This window comes from Saimiri boliviensis, chromosome 9 (assembly GCF_048565385.1).
Source record: "Saimiri boliviensis isolate mSaiBol1 chromosome 9, mSaiBol1.pri, whole genome shotgun sequence".
NCBI classification, from domain to species: domain Eukaryota; kingdom Metazoa; phylum Chordata; class Mammalia; order Primates; family Cebidae; genus Saimiri; species Saimiri boliviensis.
In genome coordinates, this window is record NC_133457.1 from 112,208,554 (window position 1) to 112,234,558 (window position 26,005).

Here is a 26,005-nt window from a genome sequence, read left to right on the forward strand (position 1 = left end):
GAGCACATGACCCAAGTCTGAGCCAGGTAGAATTCCCTTACTCAGAATGATTGGTTCAGGAGTGGAGCACCTGACACAGGTATCAGCCAGTCACAACACAACACAACACTGCCCTACTCACCGTCATTGGATCAGAGTGGAGTGTGGGACCATGTCTCAGCTCATCAGAGCACAGCAATAGCGACTGGTTCAGGGGTAAAGCACAGGTGATTGGTTCAGAGGTAAAGTGTGGGTCTATGCTGATTGGAGGATTGGTGCAATTACATGCAACGGCTTCATGTAATTGGTCTGGGTCAGAGCACATGACTCAGACTCAAACCATTTGGCATATGACCTTCCCCTGGCCGCAGATGGCCAAAGCCAGGATGAATCTCAGGACTTTCCTCAGCTCTGTAGAGAGGGTCACTCTTTCCCACTGACCTTAAACTTGAGAGGTTGTGAAGCCAGGAGAACCACAGCCACCTGCTGCCACACTGAAAATAAGCCTTAACAGTGGAAAGCAGAGTGAACAAGAGAGAAAGAGGCAAGGTCCTGGTTTAAATCCAGCCCAGCCCAAAGCCGATACTGCTGCTGCCAGACTTCTCAGATACTTGAACTAACAAATTTTATTTTCTGCTGAAGCCAGTGGGTTTTCTGTCACTTCAAATGTGGGAAAGTCTCACCTTAAGGAGGAGCGGGTACTTGCAGATCCTCTGGATCGGAGACAACAGGTAACCCTCCAAAGGGATGTCCGTGGTCTTCCGGCCTCCCAGAAGCATGCAGCTCTGCAAAGGGACAGGAGACCTTCATTAAACCCACCAAAGACAGCACAGGGACATGGGCACCCGCAAGCATGGGAAGCACTCTCAGAGCACAGCTACAATCATCACTTGGGCAGTGATTTCGCAACCCCTAAGAGAAGTGAAAATGTACATCACCCACAACCAGCACAAAGCCCAGTGGGCCAAATCTTGCCTACTTCCCATTTTGGTAAAGTTTTATTAGAAACACAGCCACATCCATTACACTGTCTGTGGCCCCCTACAAGCTACAACGGCAGTTCTGAGTTGTTACAAAAAAGGCCATATAGCGGCACCACTTAAAATATTCATTCACCATCTGGCCTTTTACAGAAAAATTCGCCAATTCCCAGTCTAGAGAAGCTTTCACATATACACACCAGGAGACTCAAAACTGCCTTGTTTACAAGGCAGTTAGTTGGTGAGATCATTCACTTACGCATGATGGGCACATAGCGGGCCCAAGGGACCCAGGACTGTGAGGGGCATGGCAGGGAAACATGTGGAACTCATGGTTCCTGCCAAACAAAAATGGGTTCTTCAGTTGGAGCCCCTCTGAAGGAAAGGACAGTGCCTGTAATGTGATTGAGAGCCACGTGAAACAAATGGCCACCAATGGAGGCTCCAGGAAGAGCTCAGGAGTCTTGGGAACTGCAAGCAGGTTGGGTGGCTAGGCTGGCCTCAGTGCATGGGTGAACTTAGGGTAACGGCACCTGAGAATGGAAACATCTCTATTTTTGCTTCAGTCTCTTTGCAGCGGATTTATACAGTGGTAGCTGGCTATGCAGCAGTGAAAATTAGATAACCAGGGCCACATGGAGCAACAGGGGTGAACCCCAAAAATGTACTCTTGTGCAAAAGAAAGAAGGATACGGAGAGTATAAAACCATTTATAGAAATCTTTTAAAGACACAGAACATAAAACTAGACGCTGTTGGACGGGCACGGTGGCTCACACCTGTAATCCCAGCACTTTGGGTGGCCAAGGTGGGCAGATCATGAGGTCAGAAATTCGAGACCAGCCTAACCAACATGGTGAAACCCCGTCTCTACTAAAAACACAAAAATTAGCCAGGCGTGGCGGTGTGCACCTGTAATCCCAGCTACTCAGGAGGCTGACGCAGGAGAATCGCTTGAACCCAGGAGGCAGAGGCTGCAGTGAACCCAGATTGCGCCACCGTACTCCAGCCTGGGTGACAGAGCGAGACTCCATCACCCCCCACCAAAAAAAAACAAAACAAAACTAGGCACTGTTTATGGAGGGCATGTACGTAGTCAAATATAAAGACATGCATGGAAAAGGAACGCACCCAATTCCAGTGGGGGTTCCCTCTGTAGAGGGAGAGGTAGGGGTTGGAAAGTGAACTAGGACGTCTTCAGCTGTTACTGAAGACGTCCTAGTTCTTTTCCTGGGGAGAGTGTACACAAGTGCTGTCACAGGCAGCAGAGTTTCGGCTTGCAGAGTTAAAAAGTGCAGCTCCCTTAGGAATGAAATACCATTACCCTAACTCCCAGGCTTACCCCCAGGCTCCTGTCCACACGAATCAACTCAGCGCCCTCCACATCAGTACTTCCACCCTGCAGCCCCCTTGCCTCTCTCGGCTCATTCCATGCCCCTTGTCTGGAGTGTATTCTCTTCCCCAATAATAACAAAAATAGTAATAACACTGCCATCACCCACTGCTAACACTGACCAACAGCTAATCATGTGTCCAGCAGGCCTCTAGGGCTCCTGGCCACCAACCACCCTATCAACTGAAAACTATTATTATTCTCATCTCAGAACTCAGACCCCCGGGGTTTGAGAGGCTTTGTCTTTACTCCAAGACCACCCGAGAAAAGTAAGCCACAGAGCTGAGACCTAGAGCCGGGCAGGCTGACACAGTCTGGGATTGAAACCGTGATGCCAGTGTGCCCTTACCCAAGCCCACTCACGCACCAAGGCCAGCCCAGCCATTCATCCTGCTCTCAATTCCCAAGACTTCTTCCTTCTGGAGCCTCCATAGGTGGCCATTTGTTCCACGTGGCTCTCAGTCACATTCCAGGCACTGTCCTCTCCTTCAGAGGGGCTCCAACTGAAGAATCTATTCTTGTTTGGCAGGAACCATGAGTTCCGTGTGCTTCCCTGCCATGCCCCTGACAGTCCTGGGTCCCTCAGGCTCACTATGTGCCCATCACGCATAAGTGAATGAACTCACCGACTAATGAAGGAACAAACCACCAGCACACCCAGCCATTCCTCCTCAATGCCACCCTGAAAAACTGGAAATGAATCCAGACCCTTGGGAAAAGGGATTCCCATCCTACCATGTATTCCTTCATTCAGCAAATACACACTGTGTCCTGTGTGCTGTGCACAGTTCTAAGCACTGAGGGGCTGCCCAACAAGACAAGTTCCCTGCTTATATTCAAGTGAAAATCAGACCATAAGAACACAAACCGTGTGCCCACCACGTGCTAGGCACTCCGCCTCATGCTTCGCATACACATAAAGTTCATGCTGAAAGCCTAAAGAAGCAAGCATGAACCACTCTCCCCCATCACACATGGGGAAACTGTGGCACAAAGAGCTGGCCCAAGTCTCAGAGCCACCTCCGCTGCCTCTCGGGAATCACAAGAGGCTCTGCCTGGAGAAGCAGGATTCTAGGGACCCCAGGTCACAGCTCTAGCTGAGCTGAACGGCCCCCGCCCGTGTCTACCCCTAGCACAGATGGGGGATTGAGGCTTCGGCAGCTGGGAGATGCCAGGCCCCACGCTGCTCACACTCAGGTCTTTGTCCTACGAGCCAGTGCTCGCCACAAGCTGCCCTGGTGATGTCAGGTCTGGGCAGAGCGCAGGGAGCCTGGGGGTGGGGAAGGTGCTTTCTAGAAGCCCCCGGGGCTTAGAGGGAGAAGGGCCCATTTTGCCCAGGATCAAGGAGTTTTCACAAGATTTCAGCAGCCACCAATAACACTTCCCCACAAACACTCTAGATTGTTATTTCACTTTATTTTCTTTAAAAAAAAAAAAAGAAAAGAAAAGAAAAAAGAAAGAAAAAGAAAAAAAGCAGGCAAACACACACAGAGCTAGCATTCACTATTCTCATTACATTTCAGGCACTATGGAAAGAACCTCTGAGAAGTCCTTAAATGCTCAACATTTACAGAAGTGATTCAGGTGAGGCGTCCACCTCATAGTCTTCCCAACCTCCTAATGGCAGCACATTCCTAAACTGTCCTGAGTCCGCCTTTCTGTCCATGCTGCGCCCTGCCCCCCAACCCCTGCTGATCCCACCCTGACTCGGCTTTTTTTTTTTTCCCTGGACAGAATCTCATTTTGTCACCCAGGCTGGAGGGCAGTGGTGCGATCTCGGCTCACTGCAACCTCCGTCTCCAAGGTTCATATGATTCTCCTGCCTCCATCTCCTGAGTAGCTGGGATTACAGGCGTGTGCCACCATGCCCAGCTAATTTTTGTATTTTTAGTAGAGTAGAGACAGGGTTTCGCCATGTTGGCCAGGCTGGTCTTGAACTCCTGACCTCAGGTGATCTGCCTGCCTTGGCCCCCCAAAGTGCTGGGATTACCAGGCGTGAGCCACCGCGCCCGGCCCTAACTTAGATTTAAACACCATCTTTCTTTACGTTGAAAATGCGCAGGTTGATCTCTCCAGTCCACCCTTCCCTCAACTCCAGACTCGAGTCTCTGCTGCCCGCCCATCACCCCACCTGGATATAATGCAGGCATTTAAACCTCACGCACCCGAAAGGGAATGTGTGCTTCCATCTTCTACCCTGGCCTGCACCCTCTTGCGAAAATGCAACTCCATTCTTCCCGTTGCTTGGGCCCAAAATCCTAAAGTCATATTTGGCGCCTCTCGTTCATTTATATCCAAATTCAATGATCATTTATATCCGAAGTCGGCTGATCACCAATTGTGTCAACTCAGGCCTTCAAGCTCTATGTGAATCCAACCACCTCTCCCGCCACGACCAGCAACCCTGTTCTGACACCATCGCTTCCTGCCTGGACGCTGCAGTAGCCCTGCAGCTGGTTGAACGGTGGTCCCCAAAACGCCAGGCCCCAAAAAAACCTCAGAATGCAACCTTATTTGGAAATTGGGTCTTTACAGAAATACGGTAATTAGTTAAGATGAAGTCCAACGACTCATGTCCTTATGAGGGGGGAAGACACAAAAGAAGGCCACATGAAGACAGAGGCAGAGGCTGGAGTGATGCTGCCACAAGCCCAGGAGCACCGGAGGCTGCTGGAAGCTTCCAAAGGAAAGACAGGATCCTTCCCTGGAGCCCCAGGAGGGAGCAGCCACTGTCTCCTTGATTTCGGACTTCCGGCCTCCAAAACTGAGAGAGAATCAATTTTGCTGTTTTAAGCAACCCCGTCTATGGCAATTGTCCTGGTCCCCTAGGAAATGCACGTAAGCCCCTCTCTAGACCTATACTTCTACCCAGACACTGATATCGGGGGCCTCTCACCATGCAAATTAGATCCAGTCATGCCTCTGCTCAAAACCCTCCCACGGCTTCCATCCCACTCAGAATAAAACGAAAGATTCTCTAAAGCAATGCCCTGAGCTCCAACGTGAAGGGATCCCACAGAGCAATCCCACGGACATCGTGCTGCGCAAAGGCAGCCCCACGCACACACATCCTGAACGATACCATTCACAGACGATGCTAGAATAGGCAAAACTAAGCTTCAGTAAGAGAAGTCAGCAGAAGGATTCTGGAAGCCTGGGGGCCATGACTAGGAAGGGGAAAGAAGGAAGCTTCTGGAGTGATAGGAATGTTCTTCGGCCTTGGTGGTTCCATGCTGTAGACGTCTGTGAGCATTCATCATCCTGGGGTGCGATTTCTGCATGGATGCTATACTTTAATTCAAAAGCTTCTTGAAAATCTGATACTTAGACTGGGCAGAATGACTCACACCTGTACTACTAGCACTTTGGGAGGCCAAGCAGGAGGATTCCTTTGGCCCACGAGTTCAAGACCAGCCTGGGTAACATAGCAAGACCCCGTCTCCACAAAAAATTTTTTTAATTAGCTGGGCATGGTAGTGCACGCCTATAGTCTCAGCTTCTCAGGAGGCTAAGATGGGAGGATGGCTTGAGCCTAGATGTCAAGGCTGCAGTGGCCACAATCATGCCATTGCACTCCTGCCTGGGCGACACAGCAAGACCCGGTCTCAAGAACAAAAAACAGAACAAAAAATTTCAGACTCTTTCCACTGACTACATGCTCCTTCGTTATCTGGCTTCTTTCGATCTCTCTGGCGTCATCTCCTCCTGCTTTTCCTCTCACGGCCTTTACTGTAGTCACCCCTGGCCCTGCAATTCCTCAGACACACTCCTACCTCAGGGCCTTTACACTCAGAGGTTCTCTATCTCTCTGAAATGCTACACGCCCCCCTCCCCTCTCTCGTGCTCCTCCACTTCATCCACACCTCTGTTTACATGTCACCCAAGATGCAGTTTTCCCAAAGACCAATCTAAAATAACAACTGCCACCCTAACTCCCTCAAAACATCCCCTCATCCTGACTGTACATCCTCCAGAGAACTTCATATCACATCAGCATTGACGTTTCCCAACCAGAATGGCCTCTATGAGAACAGGGACTTCTCTTGCCTTGCTCACTGTCGGATCTTTAGGACTAAAAATGATCCCTACCATATGGCGGGTGCTTACTAAGAAGTCGTTGGAAGAGTAAATGAATAAATCGTCCCTATTTCACAGACAAGAAAACTGAGGCAGAGAAACATAAAATCACTGCTCCATCACTCAGCTGATGCCCAGCACAACATGGATGGAGAGCCAGATTCTGTCTGTTCCCAAAGCCTTCATGTCCCATAACAGACTCACGACAGCTCTTCTGCAGGTGGCCAAAAGCTGGGAGATGCCAGCAAGGAGGGAGACAGATGGCACATGTGCTGGCACCCCACACATCCTCCCCTGCCCAGCCCAGCCCACCCAGCTGCTGCTAGGAATAGGGCAGTTTGACCCACCAGGAAGACTGCTTGAGAGAGGAAGGAAGGAAGGAAAGTCAGCCCTTCCCTTCCCACTCCCTGCACACACCTTCCTGCATCTTCCTGCTTCCCAGGACCCAGCTGAACCTGAGAGAACACCCTCAGAGGGTGGGACTCTCGGCCAGGGAGCCCAGCGCCTGGCAGGAGGAACTGTCACAGGGGGGTGCTGTCTGCAAACCAACAGGTCAATGCAGACATGAGGCCATTCCTGCCTGTGTGGGGTCTGGCACTAACATGACTTCATCTTTACATTCTGCCCAGACTATTTTACGAATATAAGTGCAAACACAGAAATGTGAAGATGCAGATATCAGCTATGAAAAGCCACAGTCCTGAAAGCTTAATTCACTTGGGACAAAGATGGAAATCACTAAATCAGTCCGCCACTTTGCCCTTCCTGAGATGTTCCCTGGAGCCAGGCCAAGCAACGTGAACTCACTTGTGAAGGAAACACACATTTGGAATGGAAGTGCTGGGAGTGCTTTGTTGGAGACTGTGTGTGAAGGAGAAGTGCAATGAGGAATATTATTTTGTAGTTTAGCACTCTGGAAATGTGCGTCACCCTCCGTTGCTGTGTCAGTTAATTCTTCTACTTTTATGTGCTGAATGCGGTATGCGCTGTTGGGAAAATAAATGGTATGGGGACAGAGAGATGTCTACGGCTGAATGAGAGGGGATTCAGAGGTGAAGGACTGGGACTGAAACCCAGGAGAAGCGCAACCACTTTTCAAGGATGGACCCCTAGAAAGTCACTTAGTATTCTGAAGTCACCAAAATCACCTGTGACAAAGACTATGCAGGGTCCCCTAATGTATTCTTCCACAGCAATAAATGGCTGCTCAGAAGAAAGTCCACATTTCCCAGCCTTCCTTGCATGTATGCATGGCCATGTGACTGAATGCTGGCTAATGGGATATGAGGGGAGGAGACGTGTGCAGCTTCCTGTTACGCCCTAAAAAGAAGGGTATGCTCTCCATCCCGCCTCCCGCCACCTGCCAACACCTGGAATTAGGATGTGGTCAGAGATCATCTGAGACCAGGTGAACGAGCACCATATCCTAGGGCCTTGGGCCCTGACACTGGAACCACTATACCAGCCCCATACTGTCTACACCCACATTGTTAACAAGAGAGAGAAGTAAGTGTCCACCTTGTTTAACCACTGTTCTTTGAGATGTCTGCAAAGCAGACAAATATTTATCTTGACACATACACAACAGACAGTGGTCTAAAAGGCTCCAAGGAGATCACAAATGAGAATCCATTTGATACATAAGTGAGGCTCTCTACAAATGTAGGGAAGACCATGAAGGATGTCTACAGTTTTCCTGACCAATATCCATTCCCAACTTAGCTGCATTCCCACAAAGGCAAACCAACTGCCCCAGGGATCCATACTCCACCCTTAGGCTCTGTGGCATGGGTAGACCTCACCCCACCCTCCTTCTCCAGAAGTGACCAATCAGAACACCATCACCAATTACTCCATCTACAGCAAATGGCTCAGGGATAAGGTTTTGAGCCAATGAGCATCAGACCTAGGATTTTTGCTGTTACTATGGGGAAAGGGAAGTTCTCTCTATCCTGGAGCTGCTCAGCTATCAGAGCCAAAAATATTCCCTAGCTGGCCTTTTATGGAAAAGGCTTGCCAATCCCTGCTTTAGCGAGGAGATTACCCCAGCCAAGGAAGGGATTTGGCACCACAAGCAGCAGGAAGTCCTCTTGTGCCCAGAGATTCTCAAGGCCAAGACCAAGTGTGAGGGGGCACCAGGGCTGACAGGTCAACTTACCAAAAGGAAGGCACGCACGGTGGGGATCTTGTTCAGCTCCACCAGCAGCCGCAGGGCCTTCTCATGGTTGCTGCAATACTCCTCATACACGTAGAACTTGTCCTTCTGCAAGACAAGGACAGAATCTGTGGGAAGCAGGTCATGGTAGGAGGCAGGTGCCCTGAGATGGGCTGACTGCTGGGCTGGCAGGCTAGGGGGAAAGGACTACCCCAAACCAGGAGAGGCTACAGCAGGAGGCATCTCGAGTAAAGTGGCTCCTCTCACTACCAGCCTCCCAGACTCTACTCCTGCCCCACGACTGCACCCAGGAACTTGAATAACCTTTCAGGAAGCAGCATGGCCTGGGGGTCAAAAGCACAGACTCAAGAAGAGTGGCCTGGGCCTGCACCATGGCTCTATATTTCCTGTGAACCTAGGCAGGTTACCTGACTTCCCTGTGCCTCGGTTTACTCATCCGTAAGGTAGAGTTAAGAAAAGTCCCTAAGTCAGAGTTGTTATGGCCGGGGGCTAGCTCTGCTGACCTCCAGACACTCCTGAGCCCAAAGATGGACTCAACCTAAAGGTCGCCTACGGGTCACCAGATCCAGAACCACCAGTTGGGGTTTTCAGAACTGGAAGAGACAGGAGCGTTCTTAGCAGGAAGCTCTTAACTGAGCATTCTTGGTTCCAAATGGTTCACAGAACCCACCAAACCCTAAATAAGGATGCTGTGGGTAAGGCCACTGGAGGAGGAAGGGCTGCAAGGCCTCAACCCTGGGCTAGGGGTGGGGGTGTGCAAGAGACCCAAACAAGATAAGGAAGGAAGAGGTGGGTCCACAAAGCAAGCAGCTCATCTTGTTTCTAAACAAGCCCCCAGATGGCTTTCCGATGGGAGGCTGCAGGAAATAGGAAACCAAAGAGAAGGGAGGATGCGTTTAGAATTAACAGGCATCTCCAGCCCACCCCAGCTCACTCTGGGGGCTATGTGTGCATCGTCTGAGCAGACACCTAGAGCTACAAAATGTCTTCACAGTCAGTGCTGATGGCTAACACAGAGTGCATACCCAGCACACTGCACAGGCTGCACACTGCTCTCCTGGAATGCAGGTGAACTCACTCACCCCCTCCCCATGACAGCCTTACACAGTAACTACTGTAAAAGACTCACATACCCATGACAAAAAAAAACAAGGAAAACTGGCTTGCCCAAGGTCTCACCGCTAGTGCAGTGGCAGAACCAGGACTCAAACTCCCCTAACCCCAGTGACAATGTCAGCTCAAGGTCATGTCACAGGGTAGGGATGGGAGTGGGAGGCAAATACCCAGGGTACTAATCTCAAGCCACAAATCCAGACTAAACTGCATCCAAGGGGCACTGCAAAAGAATACTGAAGGGCACAGAGAGACTCCAGAAACCCAGTTCCACACTCCCTAAGTCGAGGGTGACCTTGGGCAAGCGCTTCACCTCCCTATGCCTTGGTTTCCCCGACTGCAAAATCGACGTCATAACTGACCTCCAACACTTAGGAAGATTAAATAATAATATGTGTAAAATGAGTAGAACGGTGTCTGGCACACGGTAAGCACCATACAATACTTCAAAGTACCCTACAAGTATTAACTACAAACATAAACATAATCAACAAACATAGATCAATGGGGGAAAATATCAGACAACCCATGTTACAATTACCCGAAGTGCACACCCATACACACACACATACCACAAGACAAACAATCTTGATGCATACTCTAAGAAACCACCCAATAATCTCAAGCATTACACCACACAAGCTACATGCTCCAAACACCATCACCAATATCAGCATGCATATGGACACATGCACTGAGTCACAACCACAACTTACTCATCAAATATCTGTAGTCCCACTGAGACACCAACACACACATACTGTAAGGAAGGAAAAGAGGGGATCCCCAGTACCCCCTCACTGCCCAAGCAGACCTTTTGCTATTTCCACTTGTCTAAAATGAGCCTAAGGGACCATCAAGGCTAAAGGATCTGGGTGAGGAGAAGTCTGGGCTACAGGCGATCATCCAGCCACAGGTAAAACCTTGTGAGTGGGGGCCGCTGGACACATCTGGAACCAGGGTTTCGACTAGCAGGCTGTCGTGATGCAGGCTGCAGGGAAGAGGAAGAGGAAGAAAGAGAACACCTTTCTTGCTGTAGGTGACAGGAACTGGCCTGTGTCTGGGAACCTGCTCCTACAGAGAAGGCTTGCAGGGCTGTAGCAGGTGGGCCAGCCCCTGAATGCAGGCACATGAATGGCATTAGGTAGTCTCAACCTCCTGTAAGGGCCTAAAAGAATGTCCCTCTGCAGCTAAGAGCCTGGCCTTTCCCTGGGCCAACCCCACCATGAATACTATGCTGAGATGAGACATGAAAAGCCCCCATGACCCCTCTCACCAACCACTATCAGCAACAACCTTGTAAGTGCCAAGGAGGGATTCTGCAGCCAGACCATCTAGGTCCATAGCCCAAGTCTCCTGGTCACCAGCTCTTGGTCAAGACAACTAACACTTCTTGGCCTCTGTACTCTCATCTATAAAGTACAGACAACAATGGCATCATTACCATAATGACATTGTAAGGATTAGCAGGTGAATTTATATTAAGTGCTTCCAACGGTGCATAGTATGCGCTCACTAAATATTAACTAGAATTATTATTGTTTATTAATGTTGCTGCTATTATCACCAGCATGATTATTTCAGAAAATTCATTAACTTTTTCATTGAACTGGTCTGTTACAGGGTAAGGCAGTAGGTGGAAAGGTTTTAATAGCAAAAAAAAAATAAAAATAAAAAAAGACAGGCAGAGTCAGGAGGAAGGCAGCAGGTAGCCTTGCGGGTTTGGGGAAAGCATTGGGAGGGGGCCAGGCAGATTTTGAAAATTACAATGGGCCCTGACTCCAAGATGTTTTACTTCTCATTTGTGCACTGTCCTTCTCCCGAGTCTCCCTGGAGTGTGAGGTCCACGGGGACAGCGTTTGCATCTGTTGAGGTCACTGCCTGTGGTGTCAGTGGAGACAGCAGCCACCGGCAGAGAGCAGGTATCGTTGACTATGTGATGAATGAAAGCAAGAAAACATGACTATTTCATGAACGAAAAGCAAGAAAACAGGAGGAGCCAAGAGAGGCTAGAAGCCCCTCAGACCAGCTCCGTGCTTCTTCACGGGCTGGTCCCACCCCACCCCAGGGACCAGAAGTGAGCACATGACCCAGGCCAAACCAATCAGAGTTCTCTATCCTAGTAACAGCGGCCATGTGACCCAAGCTGGGCCTCGAGAGCCCACAAGGACTCGTGCTGGAATCACCGGGAAGAGAAGCTGTTTTTGAGCTCCTGTTGAACCCCTGCCACCATCTGAGGCATGCGCCCCACGAACCCCTCCCATTCTCCTAGAGTGAAACTAGCACTGCACAGATGAAAGCAGAGCCTGTGGTCGGAAAAAGACCTGGCCCTGAAATCATCGTATGGAGTCCTGGATCTAGCTACGCCTGAAGCCAACCTACACTCCTGAACAATTTCACTGACACGCATCAGTAAAGTCCTTTATTTGCTTAAGCCTATCTGAACTGGTGTTTCTGTCACATATAGGGAAGACAGTTTTGATACACGAACACTCTGCAAGGGAGAAAATGAAATACATGGACCCAATCTTAGTGAGGTGACAGGGTGGGTCTCTCTGTCCGTCTCCACAGAGATGGAGAGAAGGGATTGGACCAGAAAGCAGGGACGAATCTTGTTTCTTCCCACATGCCTACCCCAGTCACTGGGTAGTGCCAGCTGGAACACTGGTGAGGAGGATTCTGGGGCCCCCCAGGAAGCCCAGAGACAGAATGCTGTGATTGATTAGCAATGTCTGCCATGGGTGCAGGAGACGGGGTAAGTAACAAGCTCACCACAGGTTTGTCATTCCTCATCCCCTGAGCCCCTTCTCTGACACAGTCATCCTCTCCTTCAGCCTGTGGGAAGGGCAGGGACCCAAGGCTTGAGGCTGGGAGAAGTTAAATTTAGCAAATGACAACATCCCCTCTGCAGCACCATGCCCAGTTCAATCCCTCCTGTTCCCTTGCATCCAGCGTGACCCCAGCTGCATCTCAGGCCTGAGACCCTGCAAATACAGAAACGTTCCTCCTGACAGCTCAGAGTCCAAGTGTTCCATTTCCTCCTAGGGGCCCCACATGGGGCTTTGATTGCTTTGCCAGAGAAAAACAGACAAATCGTTGTGCAGACACAGACGTGGTGGGTGCGGAACATGTGGCTGTGGGTTTAGGGTAAGAAGGGAGAGACAGGGACAGTTGCCAGCTGGAGAGAGCCAGGGGAAGGCATCTCCCCTCCAGAAAGGGTTCAAGGATTGCGAGACGTGGCAGCTGTTATCCACAATACCCAGGTGACGGTGGCTCCACAGAGACCATCAGCTCCAAAGCACTCATTTCACAGCCAGCAAGATTGAGACCCATGAGAGGGAAGGAGCTGGCCCAAGCAGACATCTCCTCCCGTGCGGAGGCAAGCAGGAGAGTCAGGTTTCGATTTTTCAAAAGTCTCCCCAACTCATTTCCCCATCCACACAGCTTCGAGGAGAGGGAAGTTAAAACATAACTCAGACCACACCACTCCTGTGCTGAAAACCGGCGATGGCTTCCACTGACTCAGAATAAGGTTCATGGTCCTCACCTTGGCACGCAAAGCCCTCTAGGCTCTTCCCTGCCCCTGCTATGACATGCTCAAACTCTCTCCATCGCTCACTCTGCTGTAGCCACCTGGTCTCCCTTCTTCCCTCGAACAAGCTAAGCTTGCTCCCAGCTCAGGGCCTCTGCCCTTTCTCCCCTCAGTCCAGATCACCCTCCCCAAGATCACGCCATTTCAGCCCCTCGGAGAGGCCGTCCCACCCTCGGGTTGCCAGATATAAAATAAAACCCAGGACGCTCAGGTGAAAGCTCACTGCAGATGCATAAATAATTTTTTAGTATAAATATGTCTCAAATATTGCATAAGGCATGCTTCCACTAAAAGTTACTTGACGTTTACCTGAAATTCAAATTTCCCTGGGTATCTTTTGTTTTCATTTGCTAACTCTAGCAGCCCTGGCCCTGACCTCCTGATTGAAAGCAACCTCAGGCAGAGTCACTCTTTACCACATCTGCATTTTACGTTCTTCATAACCCACAGTGGCATCTGAAATGACCTCATCTGTTAAATCATCCTCCGTTTCTCCCACCTATGGGCCACATGGCAGCAGGGAGCAAGTCTGTCTTATTTACTGCAGCATCCCCAGTGTCTAGTGCAGTGCCTGGCACACAGGAGATGCTTCATGTGTATTTCAGGAGACCTTATCACATAAGACAGTGAAAAGCACAGGCTCTACAACCTGAATGTGTCAGCTCAAATGCCGGCTCTGATGCTTCCTAGCTCTGTAAGCTTGCACTGTAACTTAATCTCTGTGCCTTGGTTTCCTCATCTGTAAAATGGGTACAATAATAGTAACCACCTTTAAAGACTGTTGTGAAGTTTTGATGAATGCATATCTGTAAGGCCCAGAGAACAGGATCCAGCACAAAGAAAATGTTCACTCAGTGCTAGATTATGATAAACTCAGTAGTTAGTGGTTGGGTTTTGAGGAAAGGGGGTGAGCCACTCTTCCCCAATCTGTTCAGTCAGGTGGCACTAGCGGGCTGGACTGTGGACCAGGGCCCCTTCCTCTCCTGGAGAGGCTGTCTGCAGCGCTCTGTTCCCCATTAGCATCGCACCAGCCCAGATGCCACCATGGCCGTGGGGAAACGTTTCCAGGCGGGGAGTAAATGCAGTAAACAAGCCTGGGAGGGAGAGTGGACCCGACACCCTTTCCTTTGGGGCTGCAGTGGGTGCCATGTGCACTCCTCAAATGCCTGTCACAGAGGGCAGAGGTACCCCTTACCCCAGGCACTGGGAGTGCTGGCTGACGATGGCCCTCAGCTGAGGCCCTCCCCTAGAACTGCCTTCAGCCTAGGGGGGCCGCCTGTCTGAGTTCATACACCTGCTCATGGGGACAGCTCACCCCCAGTAACTGGGCAATGACAGTGCAAAGGCCTCGCCCACTTGCTGCAGTTGTGCGCACTCTTACGAGCTATCCCAGCTCCAGAGTTCCTTCCAGATGGGACCATCAGGGGCTGGGGTGGAGCCTCCGCAGCCTCTCCTTTAGCTGCTTCCCAGAAGCCACCTGCGTGCAAATGGCCAGCTTCCAGAAACCCAACCGACAGAGAGGTGGCCTTTAAAACTCCTGAGATGGACTGACTCAGCCTATCCTTTGTGAGCAGGCAGGAAGAGGAGTAATGATTTTAATTTTTAATCAAAAAGATTATTTTAAATTAAAAACCACTGGATGACACAGTGAGAACACTGGCTCCTTTTTCAATGGTTCCAGTTAGCCCAAGGAAGGCCTGAGCCGGTGTGATGTAACCAGCCTCAGGCTCAGAGGCTCAAGTAGTTCAGAGTTTCTAGATAGAATGCGTTAACACCCTTTGGTTTCTACTGCATTTATTTTGACAATGACCTTCCATTTACAGCATTCATTTTCTATTTTCAATGATGATGCAAATTTCCCTTTTTAAATAAGTTTATTCAAGTTTTGTTAAGTGAATCAATTTTAAAGCATTAAACAAATAACAATACAAAGGATACTCAGATATAGCAAAAATTACAAACTTAACGTGTGAGCAGATGAAATGAAAAACACTGGCTCAGCCCTTCGGAAGGTCTAAGCCACTTCTGCAGCTGGCACAGTAGTGACCTTGAGCTGAACCTTTCTCTCCGTTTGCTTGCATGTCCAGAGGGCAAGTGATCTTTTTTTTTTTTTTTTTTTTTTTTTATGTTTCGTTATTTTGTTTTGTTTTGTTTGTTTTAAGACAATGTCTCACCCTGTCACCCAGGGTGGAGTACAGTGGCATGATCTCCACTCACTGCAGCCTCTACCTCCTGGGCTCAAGTGATCCTCCCACCTCAGCCTCCCGAGTACCTAGAACTACAGGCGTGCACCACCATGCCCGGGGAAGAGACTGAACTATTTATGATGCAGAGACAGAGCAATGAGCACGACAGAGTCCCTGTCCTCATGTTGTTTATATTCTAGGGAGAGACAGAGAATAAACAAAAAGGCGCACAAGATCCGACATGTCAAAGGGCGATGCAGACCGCTCCGTTTGGCGGGAGGGCGTGGAGGGGCAGGAGCGCGCATGTTAAACAGGAAGGCCTAGAGGCGGGGGTGGCATTTCCGACAAGCTTTCAAGGCAAGGAGGGAGAGGGCCGCAGGGATGTCTGAGGGAACTGCTCCAGCAGAGGAAGCGGCCTGGAGCAGGGATGCGCTCGGCCTATTCTAGAACAGCGAGTAGACCAATGTGGCCGGAGCTGGGGAAGTGAGTTCCAAGGAATGGGCAGGGCCTGGCGGGGTGTGGGGATTTTATTCCAGTGAGGCAGGAACCTTTGGAGGGTCCCAGGAGTGGGGCTGAAGAGACCTGATTCATGTTTGCAGCAGGTCTCTCTGACAGCTCAGGGGAGAACCAATCTCCAAAATACTTCATCTCTGTCAAAGCCTCCAACATCCATCCATGCATCCGGGCATCACAGCAGCTTTGTAAGGCTGGAAGGACAGGAAATCCACTGAGGTGCAGGGGGCTGGTGATACACCGCCTGGAATGGGGCACAGGCCTGGGGACCCTGCACAGAGTCACGCTCTAGAGCAGCCTGGGAGGTGCCAGAAAGCACTGGATCACGTGAACAGACGTGCACACAACTCAAGTGAGAAACAATTCCTGAGCACTTATTACATGCCAGGCACTACTAATCTCATTCATTCTCTCAACCACCCTAGAAGGTGAGTCTTGTGATACCCACTTTACAGATGAGAAAACTGAGGCACAGAGAGGTAAGTCATTCTTCCAGGATCACAGAGCAAGGAAGCAGCAGAGCTAAGATGCAAAGTTGGGCAGCTGGGCTCTAGAAGGCTTAATCTCCCAGGCCCAAGGAAGGATGCCAAGAAGGCCCCAGCCCAGAACAACTTCCCACAAACGCCTCAACGTCCACCCAGAGTCCACAGGTCATGACTCTGATACTAAGTGCAGCCTTCACCAGGGGCCTAGTTTGATGAGGCTACATGAGGAGGGTCCCAGGTAGCAGAAGAGAGGGCACGGAAAAGAGATGGCTTCACGCACACTAAACTCCCGACCCTAGACCCCCAGTCCTCCGCTGCATCTCTGAGCAAGTCAGCAATCCTGCAGAGAGAGGTGAGAATAGCCCTGCTGTGTCCTCAGGGTCCAGGGCCCCTTGCTGACAAGCAAATTAAACCCACTTCCCTACAGCCTCTGGAACTCAGGCAGAGAAGTCAAAAGACCGAGGGGGCAGGGGACAGGGCTTTTGGCAAACAGGACAATGTACCTTGAAGACCCTTTCTCCCACTTTCACTAAGTATAGACAATCCCACTGAAGCTCGACTTCACAGCCAGCCCCACGGCCACCCACTCCAGGAAGCAGGCCGGAGTAACAGCCACAGCTGACACTCACACAGCATTAGCTCGCTGCTGGGCCAGGCCATTCATCCTCCTGACAGCCCCCTGCGTCAGTTATTGTCATTACCCCCATTTTACAGAGTTGGAGACTGAGGCCCTGAGAGGTGAAAGGACTTGCCCCAGGTCGCTGGGCTGGCGAGCAGTAGAACAGAGATCTGAATGCTGGCTGTTGGCTCCAGAGAAACAAGCACTCCCTGAATCCTCTGAACCTGAAGAGAAGACTGTCCCGCCCATTCTTTTCATTTTCCTATTCAAACACCTTTACTGAACCACTGTGGCCACGTGCCCCTTCTCACCACCTCCACTGCTACCATGCTGGTCCGAGGCGGGGTAACCTCTTAGATTACCTCCCTGCTTCCAGCTCTCCCTCCGTACTACTCCCCCTCACGGCATCCAAAGGGCCCCTGCAACCCAAAGTGGACAGCGTCCCTCCTCTGCTCAGTGATCCCGCTAGCACCCAGCCCACCTGCGCCCCGATGCACTTTTATTTGTCCAACTTCAAACATGGAGGAGCGTCTGCTACATGAATAGGAAGATAATGTCAACATTTACTGAGCACTTACTGTGCGCCAGGAGCTGCAGTGAGCAGGCTCCTTGTATTATCTCACTTAATCCCCTCAATATCATGGATTTATACCCCATTTATGGGTAAGGATACTGACGCACAGACAAGATCAATCAACTTGCTGAGAGGACTACAGTTCATGAGTCGCTGAGCAGCCTGGCCAGGAGCTTTCCTTGCCCTCACTTTCACATAGAGGGTGGCTGACCCCTGGCTGAAGGACTGCAGCCTGGGGTACTCTGCACGCCTGATCATACATGAGACTTGCCCCCCACTGCCCTCTGAGGGCAGAGCCACACAGCTCCATCATCTTAGGCTCTGGCCACTCCGAGGTGATCCCTTGGAGAAGTGAGTGAGTGATGCTGATGCTGATGATGAGAGTTAAGGGCGACCGAGTACGGATACAAAGTTCCTCCCCCTTGGCACCACTGACACTTGAGGTCAGATGATTCTCTGTTGCCGGGGCTGTCCTGTGCATTACAGGATGTTTGGTGGCAGCCCTGGCCTCTACCTACTAGAAACCAGTAGCACCCCAGAGCTGGTACAACCAAAAATGTGTCTGGATATTGTCCAGCGTCCCCTGGGGGCCAGAACTACCCCAGCTGAGAAGTGCTGCTCTCTGCTCTCTATTCTATTTCTTTACCTCTGAGTCTTCCCAAGGAGGTACGCAGAATTGTCCCTACTTCTCAATCACAGGAAGAAACAGAGGCTCAGAGCGGCAAAGGAATTTGGCTCACATCTCCTGCCCATGAGGCTACATGGGTTCTTCCACCTGTGAGGGGGTCCCAGGTAGTACAGAAGAAGAGGGTATGGAAAAGCAGTTGCCTTCCTTCTTCCAGCCTACCACCTACAATTCCAAATGCATTCGTAATCCTGCAAAAAGAGAGAGGCTATTGCAACAAGCATCAGCCTCTCTGACCAACAGCCCAACGGGACACCCAAGGATTAGACACCCTCACTGGCCAGTGGCTGCCTGAGCCTGGACTCAAACCCAGGTCTGTCTGACGCCAAGTCCATCTTCCTAGCCATTAGCTACCTCTGACAGTCACTGTGGCAGAAGGTCCCCACTAGGCCAGGAGGTCACAGGACCCCAGGACACAGGCAATTAGCGAGGGGCCACCCTCCATGTGAAACTGAGGGAAAGGGGGGTCACTAAAAATGCCCACAGTCTGCTGGGCCTGACCCACTTTCCACAGTTCCAGGGAAGAAGACTGGGCCCACCTATCCACCCTGCCACCCCATCTCCCAGACAGGCCTACAGAGAAAGCTGGTAAAAGGGGTGAGGCAGGGACCCAGTGAGAAGCCCACTTCTCAAAAGCTAGAGTCCACCAGGGGCAGTGGCATGGTACTCACGAATTTCAAGAAAACGTTCCCAAGTTCATGCTGAGACTGTGGCTCTGGGTGTAAACAGTACTCTAAGGCGGCCAAGAAATCCTTATGAACTTCCAGGATGTCTTCGATGTTCGAGAACAGGGTCTGTGAGGAAAAGAGGCCAGCGGAGAGCGTGAGCCACAGCACTGAGAGAGAGCAAAGCCAAGCATTAACAACACACAAACCCTGGTGCGGAGAAGACGGCAGTCAGAGAAGAGCTCTCAAACGCCAGAACTGGCTTCCCACTAATAAAAATCATCATATTAACAAAGATATTACCAACATTCGTTTACTATCATCAGGATTAGTGACTAATCCTGTGTTAAGAACTTTATAGGCAGTTATGGACTCTAATCGCCACTGTAAATCCGTGAGATAGAAACCAGTATTATCCCCAATTTACAGAGGAAGAACTAAGGCTCAGATAAAATAATATTCCCAAGGTCAGCATCTAACAAGCAGCTCCACATTCAGTATGCAACATAACTGCTGCGTCCAGCCGCAGGACGGAGGCTGGAAATGGCAAGTATATTTTCATGCACCCACTAAAACAATGCAGTAGAAGCAAACGCAATAAGGAAGGAGGTTGGACATACGCTGCCTAAACTCTCACAAACGATCTAGGAGATCCCTGTTTCCCCACATCAATCTAAAAGTGTAAAATACCACTACAGTTTGACCCAGCAATCCTACACTTTAGAATTTAACTTCTGATCAGTTGTTCCCAACTAGGAGCAATTTTACCTACCACCCCTGCCACACACACACACACACACACACACACACACACACACAAACACACACGGGATGTGCAGCAAGGTCAAGGGACATTTTTTGGTTGTCACAAATTGGGAGGAAAAGGGGTGTTTCAAAGATAGAGGCCAGGGACGCTGTTTACCCTTCCTGCAATGTACAGGACAGCCCCTGCAATAAGCAATTATTATCATTCCTTTGCCTCTCTGAGTCTTTGATGATTGAATTTTTTTAAGAATAGTTGTAACAACCAAAAATTGGAAATAACCCAAATATCCATCCACGGGAGAATGGATAAGTTAATTGTGTTATATTCACACAATGAAACACCACACAGCAATGAAAAAGAATGAACCACAGCTATACACAACACCACAGGCAAATTCCACAGGCGGGGCGAGATGGGGGCAGCAAAGGACAATCAGCGGTCCCAGGTTCCAGGGATTACCCTTAGGGAGGGAGGACTGACGGAGGTGGGCACAGAGGAGACAGCTGAGGTCGGGAAATGTTCTCTGCCTTCATGTGGGTCATGGTTACACTGGTGCATTCGTATGTAGCCAAGACACTGCACTCAGCACTAAGGATCTGCATGCTTTACTGTATGAGACTTCTACCTCATTAAAAAAAGGTAATTTTTAAAAACTGTAATAAATTGCAGTTTAAAATTATAATAAAGAATTTTAAAACTATAATAAATAGTGCAATAAATAGGTGGAATAAACAGTAGGTGCTCAGTAATATTTGCTGAATGAGTGAATAAATGGATGCATGCATAGGGTTTAAATCCCAGTGCGTGAACACACACACACACACACACACACACACACACACACACACACACGCCCCACCTCCAGGACCAGCCTTGCAGAGACCTTCAGCAACTCCTTGACATCTCTACGACTCAGCTTTCTTATGCAAATAATTAAGTGTAGAGTTGTCAACATGCAAGGCCACCGTCCACATTCGCCAGGGCGTTTGGGGGATGTTTTCCATGACCGAGTCCTTTGTGTGCTGTAAATACCGGGCACCTTGGATGCCAGGACCCTCCGAGCCCCAAAGCCTGAAAGGCGGCTCACAGAGTGAGGTCACACAGAAAGCCAGGCCTGGAGAGCCAGGCTGGGGCTGAGCCCTGCACACAGAAGGCCTATTGATCTCCTCCTCAAACTCCCCAGAACCCACGGCCAAGGCCAAACTGGACCCAATTACTCATCAGCCCTGCCTGGACACTGGATGCCCAAGGCGGGGGTGGGGGCCAGGGCTGCCAGGAGGAGGACTGGAGGTGCCAGGCTCCCAGGGGCACTCGGAAGGGGATTTTCCACTGGCTCCAAGCCAGAGGGCCTGACACCAGGAGCCCAGATGCAGGGGCGGTGGGGCGGAGGGGTGGGCAGTGTCATACTGAGCACGGAGAGAAAGTCTTGTGTTGTAAAGCGGGGCCCGGGGCTGATTCCTGCTGACGTCCACCAAGCACAGCTGCCTCACAGGACAAAAGGCATCCAGGGGCTGCAGGGAGCAAGCTGGGGCAGGGCAAAGCCGGTGGCCAGCAGCCAGTGGGTGGCGCGCCTCCCCCTGCATGCACACCCTCTGAGCACTGCATGGGAAGAGCAAGGCACCCAGCAGCAGATATGCTCTAGAAAAGGGGCCAGCCCAAGCGTCCACACCTTGACATTCTCCTCCGTGAGGCCCTTCTCCACCGAGTCAGCGACGTTCTGCCGGATGCGCTGCAAGAATGCCTGGAAGAGAGAAGCAGAGAAAGGTGAGTGTCCGCGCCTCCAGCTCTCCCAAGGAGGGCCCTAAAGAACGCTCTCAAGTTCAAATGCCAACCAGGAGGTGAGAGGTACCACGGGTCCAGGGACACAGGCAGGGGACAAGGAAAAATGTGCTCTGTTTACACCTCAAACACACTGGAACAGCCCTCACTCCCACACAGTCACTGGGGGTTTACTGTGCACCTACACCATGCCCTGCACTGGGCCCTGAAGATAACATCGGAGAAAATCTCAAAGCCCCTGCCTGCGAGGAACCTTCAGCCCAAAGAGATACACACCTGCTTCCTCACCAGGGCTGCCTCTCAGACTCTAATTTATTTCCCCTTTCAATTTTACTTTGCTTTACAACTTAACTTCTGAATAATAACACATTCACATGGCTTAAAAGTCAAAAATATAAAACGGCAAAAGCACAAAAAGTCTTTCTCCTTACCCCAGCCCCCACCATCCAGTCCCTCCTCACCCTACAGGAACCCCGGCTACTAGTTTCTTGGGTATCCTTCCAAAACATCTATGCGAAAAAAAAAACACAAACACACACACACACACACGTGTTCTTATCTTTTTTTAATCTCTTTTACACACCAAAAAAATAGCAACATACACAGGATTCCCTGCACCTGGATCTTCTACTTAATATAGCTCAGAGATCCTTCCAGATCATCTCACGAGAAGCCTACCTGCAGATGCCAGGAACCTACTCTTTGAATGGCCCACAGTCCTTCTGCCACTCTTTCAGGGGCTTGTAACGGATAAATCACATCTCTCCTCCACGAGACACAGCAGACGAGTGTGCCGGTAACAGGGCAGGAGCAACAGGGGTGCAGGAGCCGAGGATGCACCATTCACGTGGGGCCAGGTGGCGAGGCTGCAGGCCCGGAACGTAGAGGTTCAGATTTGGGTGTTTTGGTTTTTTTTCAATGAAGCCAGAAATTTGAATTTTTTTAGAAAGAAAAGTCTCCCAGTTTTAAAGTGTTAGTAAAAGAGCCTTCTGATATTGCAAGGAACTGGATTTTAGGGGTTGAGCGTAAAAGTGAGGAGACCAGAGCAGTAGGGTGCAGTGCTGCAAACAAGACCTGACCTGGCACCAGGAGGTGTGGGTGGAAAACTGGCAGAAGGAAGAGCTGCCAAGGGGTCACACAGATGGGCTGAGAGAGTCACAGGGATAAAGGGTGAGGGAGGGAGAGACAGCAGAGTCAGCATCTAAGGGAGACCGAGGCCCAGCACCCACAGCCACCTCCGCCTGGCTTGCCCCATCCCCAGGACGTGGAACCTGGCTGTAGGCTAACCTGGAAGCAGCTACATGGAGACCTCTGTGTTGAGAAATGCTAAGTGTATGATTGCTGAGAAACACTGAGTGTGTGATAGAATATATTGTTTGCCAGAAGAACGATGGCAAGGAAAACCCAGCCGCCCCCTCAACCAAGTGGAAAACTATTTGGGCCATTTGAAAGTGGCAGGACAGTACATAAATATCACACATGGGTTAAAACAATTCTTTCAGCACGGGCTATGTGACCCTGCCCCCGAGGCTCCCTCGAGGAGAACACTTTCTGGTTTGTCCTTGATCAGAGGTAAGCAGGCACAGCTGCCTACCTAGTTCATCTTGGTTCTATGAGGAGACACTGGACACCTGTTTATTAATAATAATCACCTGTTCAGAGAGAACGACTGTGTGGGTCAGCAGCTGCTTGAGGCCCTCAGCCCAGAATGCTCTCAGCTCCCCTGAGGCTCTCAGCTTGGAAGGCGGTTGGTCCCCTGGATAGTCCCACTTTGCTGTTCTATCTGGGTGTCTGCTTCTCAATTCTTTCAGCACTGTCTGGCTGGGGGGGTCTCTATGGCTGAGCTGGTCTCGATAACCCGGGGAGAAGGAATTTATGGTGCTGTCACAGCCGCAGGGCCAGGGGAAGCTGTGGGGCCTATCAATCATCTGCCCTGCCAAGATTGATTACAGCTTGAAGGTCCACGTTGGGGCTGGCTCAGGTGAGCACATGGTCTCCCTGTCACAGAGCCCAGGTGCAGGCTGATGAAGAGCCTGTCTCATCCCATCATGCTTGTCTAGGGAGATCTCTGAGTGCAGGAGAGATGGCGGGGACAGCCCAAGATAGTTCTGGGGTCAGGGGAAGTGCAGGTAAGCAGGGAGGAGGCTGGTCCTCAGCACATGGCCGTCATATCCTTTCCATCACCCAGATACACGACACATCCATGCCCGCCCCTAGGAGCCCAGCCACCTGCCCAGACTCAAGCCTCTGGGGAGGGTGCACAATGATGGTCCACACAGCCAGTCACAGAAAAAGGCAAGACACAGGAAGGCAGCTCTGTCTCTGTCCACACAGAGTGCAGGGTCATCTCAGCCAGTCTTGGGGCTTTAACCTACTTGTGCCTAGTGTTCCATTATTGGAGCATGAAGCTTGTGGGAGTTATTGATATCCTACTGCTCAAGGTCATCGCCAAGGTCTGATTTTTCACAAAAAATATTTGCAACCTCAAGCATAAATGGATTAAATCCCCTTCTTTTGATGACCCCCATGTTTATATCCCCAGACTGGACTTCTCCCCTGTAACCCCCAGACTCTTATCTCCAGCTGAAGATTCAATGTCTCTACCTGGATGTCCAAGGGGCACCTCAAACTCAAGCTGCCGAACACTTAATTCCTGACCTTCCCTCAAAACTCACACCAAGCTCTTCCCTACTTGATTAACAGCACCTCTGCCTTTCAAGGGCTCCCGCCAAAACCCACATGTCATCCTCGGCCCCTCTCCTATGACATGCCACTTCCAATACATCAGCAAATGCTACCAGCTTTACTCAAAAACTACAACCACTGGCCCCCATCTCCACAGCCACCCCCACCCCCAAGTCCAAGCCACCATCACCTCCTGCCTGGACTAACATAGCCATTTCCTCCCTGGTCCCCTTCACCCTCCCAAAAGTCTGTTCTCTACACACACAGTCAGGGAGTTCCCTTTAAACATGTACAGGAGATCGGTCAATCCACACCTTTAAAATGTCCATGGCTTCCCACTGCACTTAAATTCCAAATCCTTCCATGGTCCCCATGACCTTGTCCTTGTTCACCTTTCTGATCTCACCTTGTGGTACTTCATCCCCCCATACACCTCAATATAAACTATCCTCAGCCACACTCTCATTCTAGATTCCATCCACCTGCCAAATACACTCCTGCCTGAGGACCTTTGCACATGCTGTGCCTAATGGCAAGTTGTTCTCCCCAGTTCTGCCCGGAGCAGCCTCCTCATCCATCCACCCCTAGTTCAAATGTCACCTCCACCAAGAGGCCCTCCTCATCTTAATGCAAACTCCTATCTTCCCATCTTGCATTAAGCACTCATTTGACAGATAAGAAAACTGAGGTTAAGCAGTCTATACAAGCTCCTAAGGGAAAGGCCAGGAGAAGCAGGGAGCATGGCTGGGCTGAAACCATAACCCCCAATCCAACAGCAGGGGCCAGGTTTGGAAACTGGTGAGTTTGGGTTTGAACCAGGGGTCCTTCCTGCCGTGTGAGCTCAGGAAAGTGTGCTAGCCTCTCTGAGCCTTCATTTACTCTTCCCAGTGGAGATCACAGGAATACAGCACTTTTCAGAATGTCATGAGATAAAGTGAATGGAAGCTCCCTGAAGGCAGGGACCCTGTCTCTCTTGTTCACAGCTCTGTCTTCAGGGCCAAATATAGTGCCCAGCAAACAGCAGGTGCTTGAAAATCAAAGGAAGGTATGGAATGTGCCGGGCACAGTGCCTGACACACAGCAGAAGCCTCGATTTGGGCCCCTTGGAACTCCGCTGATCCTGCTTTTGAAAGGACAATGGGTGCGGGGGACAGGACGGGGGGTTCCTAGAGGATGTTTTAACAGGGCCTGGGATACTGACAGGAAGTCAAGTCTCCAGCTTCCCCAGACTACAGGGAGACAAAGGCAGCCCCACCCAGCACAGCCAGGGAGGGCAGGAAGCTGGGAGTGGGGCACTCTTGGCTGGCCTAGATTGGGGCTTCCTGTCCCCTGTCCCGGTTTCTTCACTGGAGCTGGCTCACCGCTATTGTGTGGCAACAATGGGAGGCTCAGGCCACCCACCGAGGAACTGCAAACAAGCCGGCATGAAGGGCACAATGGGCTGCTTGTGACCCGGAAAGAATGGGCAGCAGGGGCTCTGGGCCCAGCCCTCCTGCTGCCCAAGACACGACTGGCTTTTCCAGGCAGCACCAGCATCCCCTACACTGGCAGGGATGGTGAAAGGGACCCTCCAGGGAGACTCTTTGTCCAAGGCTTGACAGCTTTGAAACGCTCAGGTCAAAAGCAGCTCTCATCTCGGAATCCTGTTCTCAGGATTTCCAGGGCTGCCTGAGAAACTCCTCCAGCCTCGGAAGCGTTGCCCGTGCCTGGACCACTTGTCCTCACATCTGCCCAAGCCC

The 26,005-nt window shown here is 50.7% G+C and overlaps 1 protein-coding gene across 3 annotated transcripts in view; it reads right to left on the reverse strand.

Moving 5' to 3' along the window:
* PREX1 (phosphatidylinositol-3,4,5-trisphosphate dependent Rac exchange factor 1) overlaps window positions 1-26,005 on the reverse strand; it is a 201,073-nt gene that overhangs the window by 99,632 nt on the left and 75,436 nt on the right. For all 3 annotated transcript variants that reach the window (XM_039479551.2, XM_003932694.4, XM_074406635.1), the window contains exons 2-5: window positions 21,472-21,543; window positions 19,043-19,165; window positions 8,587-8,691; window positions 663-764 (exon numbers count right to left, since the gene is read on the reverse strand). In XM_039479551.2, the coding sequence (XP_039335485.2) occupies window positions 663-764; window positions 8,587-8,691; window positions 19,043-19,165; window positions 21,472-21,543 (402 nt within the window). The remainder of the gene's footprint in view (window positions 1-662; window positions 765-8,586; window positions 8,692-19,042; window positions 19,166-21,471; window positions 21,544-26,005) is intronic.